The sequence below is a fragment of the Leucopleurus acutus genome, assembly GCF_964270905.1.
Source record: "Leucopleurus acutus genome assembly, chromosome: 1".
NCBI classification, from domain to species: Eukaryota; Metazoa; Chordata; class Mammalia; order Artiodactyla; family Delphinidae; genus Leucopleurus; species Leucopleurus acutus.
Genome location: NC_139142.1, coordinates 195,304,384 through 195,310,383, shown reverse-complemented (window position 1 = coordinate 195,310,383; position 6,000 = coordinate 195,304,384). Strand labels below are relative to the sequence as shown.

The 6,000-nt window shown below is 40.5% G+C and overlaps 1 protein-coding gene across 7 annotated transcripts in view; it reads right to left on the bottom strand.

Annotated features, from left to right (window-relative positions):
• Nucleotides 1–3,337: 3,337 nt before the first annotated feature.
• The window catches only part of OPTN (optineurin), a 42,310-nt gene continuing 39,647 nt past the window's right edge, over nt 3,338–6,000 (bottom strand). For all 7 annotated transcript variants that reach the window (XM_082854790.1, XM_082854789.1, XM_082854784.1 and 4 more), the window contains one exon: nt 3,338–3,893. In XM_082854790.1, the coding sequence (XP_082710916.1) occupies nt 3,766–3,893 (128 nt within the window). In that variant the 3' untranslated portion in view covers nt 3,338–3,765. The remainder of the gene's footprint in view (nt 3,894–6,000) is intronic.

The following is a 6,000-nucleotide window of genomic DNA, read 5'->3' as shown; positions in this document are numbered from 1 at the left end:
TATTTCTTATCCTTCCTCTTCTACAGGTAAGTTATTTTTCCCTTTTGGCTTCTTTCAAAAATTTTTTTTTGTTTTTGATTTTCTGCTTTTTGCCCATGATACACTTAGGTGAAGACTTTTTTGGCATTTATCCTGTGTGGTGTTCTCTGAGTTTCCCAGATCTGTGGTTTGTACCTGTCATTAATTTTTGAAAATTCTCAGCCATTATTACTTCAAACATTCCTCTGTCCCCTTCTCTCCTTCTGGTATTCTCATTGTACACTTTCTGTAACTGCCTCACAGTTCTTGAATATTCTGTTCTTCTTCATTCTTTTTTTAAAATTGCTTTTCAGTTTTGGAAGTTTCTCATGCCATTTCTTCAAGCTCACTGATTCTTTTTTTACTTCTTTTTTTTTTTTTTTTGTGGTACGCGGGCCCCTCACTGTTGTGGCCTCTCCCGTTGCGGAGCACAGGCTCCGGACGCGCAGGCTCAGCGGCCATGGCTCACGGGCCCAGCCGCTCTGCAGCATGTGGGATCTTCCCGGACCGGGGCATGAACCCGTGTCCCCTGCATCGGCAGGCGGACTCTCAACCACTGCGCCACCAGGGAAGCCCTCACTGATTCTTTTCTCAGCCATGGTCAGTCTACTCATGATCTCATCATAGGCATTCTTTATTTCTGTTACAGGCTTTTTGATTTGTAGTATTCCCTTTTGAGTTTTTCTTAGAGTTTCCATCTCTCTGCTTACATTACCCCTCTGTTCCTGCATATTGTCACTTTTTCCATTAGAGCTCTTAGGATGTTAATCACAGTTGTTTCAAATTCCATTTTATATCTATCCATTATGTCTGAGTCTGGTTATGATGCTTTCTTTATCTTTAAAAACTGTTTTTTGGTCTTTTAGTATGCCTTATAATTTTTTGTTGAAAACTGAACATGATGTACTAGGTAAAAGGAACTGTGGTAAATAGGCCTTTGGTGTGGGGTTTTTGTTTATCTGGTTAGGAGTTGGACTATTAGTGTTTGCTGCAGCTGTGTCATATGCTGAAATTTCCTCTGGTGTCCTTGTTTTTGTCTCCACTGTTGTCTTTGGGTTTCCCTATAGACTTCTTCTTAGAGAAAGTCTAAGATGTGCAGTTGTTTCCATTGTAATCCCTTGTTATTATACAGAAGCCCTGTTGATGTGGTGGTGAGGGGTAGCGGGGGAGGGGAAGCATTCTATAGGTCTATGGTTAGTCTTTTCGTGAGCTTGTGCCTCTGGGCTGTGACCTTTACAGGTTTTTTCCCTCCTCCTTAGCTGCTAAGAATAAGGGGGCATAAGTTGGGTGTATCTGTTCCCCCAGGTTGGTCAGGCTCTGATAATATCCCAGCAAGTAAGGCTCTGGTAAAAAAGTTTCCCTGAGGGCAGCCTTCTTAAGAAGAACAGAATGCTCTGGTGTATTTCAGAATGTCTACTCCCACCTGCCCCCCAGCCCTGCTGGAATTATGGGGGAGTTTTTTCTAATCTTTACTGTGGGAATCTGGTAGGATCTGTGGAGGTAAAACTCATGAAAGTGCAGGGTTCCCCCTAAGACTGGGCTCCCCCTGGAGTTTTTAACTCTCAAGCTCATCCACACTGAGACTTTAGCAATTCTTCAATTACAGTTTACGTTTTCCTACTCAGGTACTGGCTCCTACTGTGGTTTCTGCTCCTGAGACTGTGGTCTGGTCATCAGCGACTCTCTGTATCTCCCTGTTTGTCTCTCCAGTTTGGGGGCAGAGGTTTACCCTGTGACCTCAGTTCTCTGAAAGATTTAAAAGAGTTGACGATTTTAAGTTTGTTCGGCGTTTTTCTTATTATAAGGATAGGAGTGATGACGTCCAAGCTCCTTACATGCCAGACCAAAATTATTTTTAACATAATATTTAAAGACTTAATTGTGTAAAATTATTAGCTGTCAAAGTTTCTTTTGCTCCCTCATATTTCTTCACATTTGCCATCTTTCTGTTGTTCCCATTAGCCACACAAGAATACAGCATGGCTGGCCCTAGAACAGGGGCCTAAATTCTGATGAGGTGTAGTTAACTGGTAACATGGAACAAGGCCTTGAAGACTAAATTAACTGGATAAGACATGCACAGACTTTACAAGTTGTTTACCAAACTGTTTGATTCCCCCAAAACAATAGCCTCAATTTAAATTGACCATATGAACTTGCCTTCATTTACAATCCATCTAATTAGCAAGGAAACAATTTGATAACAGGGTTAATCAGCACATTCACACTGTTATTTCACATTGGGATCAGGTTAATATTTTTACTTGAACAAAGTAAAAGGATATTCCCAATATCTTAAGTGTAGAACCATTTGGTTTGCTTTTTTATTTAGGATACTGTAGAAATCTATCTTCTCCAATATAAGACAGTAAGGGAAAAGAATTTAAACTAGAAACTATAAACAAGAAATTAAAAGTAAAAATTTCATAGTTATTTTAGAAATGTCTTTAACAAACCCCCTGGGGTGAGGGGGGGATCTAAATTACTGTTGAATTTGTGCAGCGTGTTCTCCTGGCATGAAGCTGTAATTAACTGTTTTGATTCCTGTTTTAAAATATATATATACCTACACACATAGGCACACACAAGTCAAGTTTGTGTAGGAGAGATTCCTATGACAAAGTCAAACAGAGGAGATTTTAAATTTTTCTCTTAAATATTTTAGGATATAGATACATAAGGACATTGGTAACTTTTATGGCTGGTAAACTGTAGGTTTACAAAATATGGCAAATCCCTATCTTTTCACCTCCTTAGAAAGAACAGTTTCTAATTCAAACACCACTTACTGGTATCTAGTAAAGGGATTTGCTCATATTCACGGAATTAACAAAATGGTTCTGAATAAGTATTGAGCTTATATGAAGCTGAATACAGAAAACACATCCTATGAAATGAGCTAGTCATATATGAACAATGTGAAAGATTCATAAGCAAAATTTTATTTTGCAGTAACTATTTTTTTTTGCAATAACTATTTTTGTGATTATGAATATAGAGCCTGATCCAGGAAGAAAATTAATAGATAGCTATTCTTTTTAGAAATTAATACACTATTTACTGTATAGTTGGTAAACATATACCTGCAGCACAACAAAAGAAAAAGAAAACTTTACACTGTGGATGATTACGTGACATCCAGTGAACCTAATATATCCGCTTCACGTAGGTCAGTATTTTTTCACTTGTCCTGAGGATCAAGTAAAAGGTCACAGGGCTCATCTGAAAAGAGCCACATCATAATTTTGGGGCTGTGGCTGAAGTAAAACTGTAAGATATACACACATACACAACCCCAGATAGATCTATCTTAAATGAATAAAGAAAAATAACAACGTAATTTATTTAAAAATACTTCAAAGACACTTTTCTTGATTAAATCTGTGACCACTTCATTTTTCCTGCCTCCTTAGAAAGTTCTTAATCAGTGAGGCTTCTTCCATCTTATTACCACATTTACTCTATCCACGATGTCACACACTCATAACCCGCATGGACAGTTCAGTGCTCACATCAACAATATTAAAAAAAAACAAACCTCTTATCAGAAGAGTGGTACGTTAAGGATTCTATTTTGCGAGTTTGTGGGAATGCACCAAAACATGTCCTTTTTAGAACATAATGGTTTTCTTTCTCCTAAAATAATGAGCCAAAATAGTTGAGTGAAACAAATGACACAAAAGTACAACTCCTGGAGGAAAAAATCTGACATTTACCAACAGTTTGGGGGAGGTGAAAGGTCAACACTTAAATGATGCAGTCTGTAACATGAATCAGTAGTGTATCTATGTCGGGCAGAACTTCTCCACATTTGGGGCAAGAATGAATTGGAATATTCTGTTGTTCCTGCTGCATCCAGTTTCTATCCTCAGCTCCTGGGAATAAGCATTAAATGAAATGTTAATCCATTCCTTCCATGTTGCAAGCAGTTTTTAAAAACAGATGGTGAATTTTAACATCAGTTAAACTTGGTAATCAATACCTCGTGGGAAATGAATACAGGTTTTATTTTGGTCTTTAACTGAAGTAATCGACACACATGGAAAAAAATCTCCAAAAGTAATACCTGCTTCCCTATCATGTTAGGATTTAGGCTCTGTTCCAGGTTCTAGGTATGTGAAAATATGTGGTTTTGGTTTTAGGTACAGGATGATACATGTTCTAGTAAAAACTAGAATATTTGAGAGAAGAAAAGGATAGATGAGGATGTAAGCTAAGGAGAAGGAGAGAATTTGGACAGTGCGCAGAGCATGGAGAGGGACCCTGGAACAGCAGGGACCTTCTCAGAAGCAGAGACAACAATTATGGCCATTCAGTAGATGCTTTTGAGCACTTGGGAGATGGGAGAGAGGGATACAGACGTGGTGGGGACGTCAGGCAAGATAAAGAGACAGTGGCACGACGTGAGGGAAGCACTGAGGCTGTGTCAGACACAAGGTGGTTTTGTTGGGGAGGGCAGGAAAGGGCGCCTGGCTCAGACTGCTCGGTGCAGACAGGCCCCCTGATGAGACCAGCTCCACTTGAGAGGAGTCTTAAGAATGAACAAGAGTTATCCAGATAAAGGAAGTGAGGAGAAGGAATTGAACAATCAGTCCTATTGTTTCCCCCAATTCTGGAGTTGGACTGAGGTTCAAGTCTTAAATCAAAGAATGCTCTGAAGAAGTCATGGCTCTCAGCAGGTCCCCTGTGTGCAGACCGTGCTCAGTACAGGAAATGGTTTCTAGTTCCCAGAGCACCTCATTGATCTGATCTTTCTGCACCAATGCAAAGCAGTTTAGTTTTTCAGCATCTCCACCCAGGTCTCTAGATTTTTATTCAGCCCCCAAAATGTTTGTTTTTGCAGATGATAGTGGAGGTAACTTTTTTTTTTTGATTAATTAATTTATTTTTGGCTATGCTGGGTCTTCGTAGCTGCGCGTGGGCTTTCTCTAGTTGCGGCGAGCGGGGGCTGCTCTTTGTTGCGGTGCGCTGGCTTCTCATTGCGGTGGCTTCTCTTGTTGCGGAGCACGAGCTCTAGGCGCGCGGGCTTCAGTAGTTGTGGCACGTGGGCTCAGGAGTTGTGACTCACGGGCCCTAGAGTTCAGGCTCAGTAGTTGTGGTGCACGGGCTTAGTTGCTCCGCGGCATGTGGGATCTTCCCGGACCAGGGCTTGAACCCATGTCCCCTGCATTGGCAGGCGGACTCTTAACCACTGCGCCACCAGGGAAGCCCGAAGTAACTTTTAGTACGGTTTTTTGCTTCTGAGCATATTATTTGAATTCACTAACATGGGAGACTGTTACGGATAGTTTGTGTTAAGCAAACTTTAGAAGCACCCTTGAATAGAAATACTGATCGCAAAGCATGATTTCTGAAGCAGGGAGCTTTCTAACAGTCTCATTGTTTTAGATCAGGGGTCAGTAACTTTCTGTAAAGGGCCAGACAGTAAATATTTTAGGCTTTACAGGTCATAAATTTTGGTCATAACTACTCAAGTCTGCCACTGTAGCATGAAAGTAGCCAGACAATATGTCAATAAGAGGGCATGACTATGCTGCAATAAAACTTTACTTATGCAAACATGTGACAGGCCAGATTTGGCCCGTGGGCTGCAGTTTACCAAACCCTGCTCTAGATGACAATCTGCCACTTATCAGGGACTGTTAATTCATCCCTTTAAACTTTATTGCATCTGTCTGTGCCTTTATTTTTGTCCTGGTCTAGGTTTCAAGATGCAGACTGGGGCTGTTTGATATCAGTCAGCTAATGGGTTCCCTCTGCCTCCTGGCTCTTCACTATAAAATAAGCTTAGTCAGTTTTCATTATTAACACATCACACTCATTTCTGCCTTTGCCCTTTTATTCTCATACAGAAGTTATCTAAATCCTGGCTTCCAGGTCAAGCTTAAAGTCACATCTTTCCAAGGCCTTTCTCAACCCCCCTGGCCCTTAGGGGTTATCCTTTCCTCTTATCTCCAGCACTGTTATTTCTATTCCTTACTT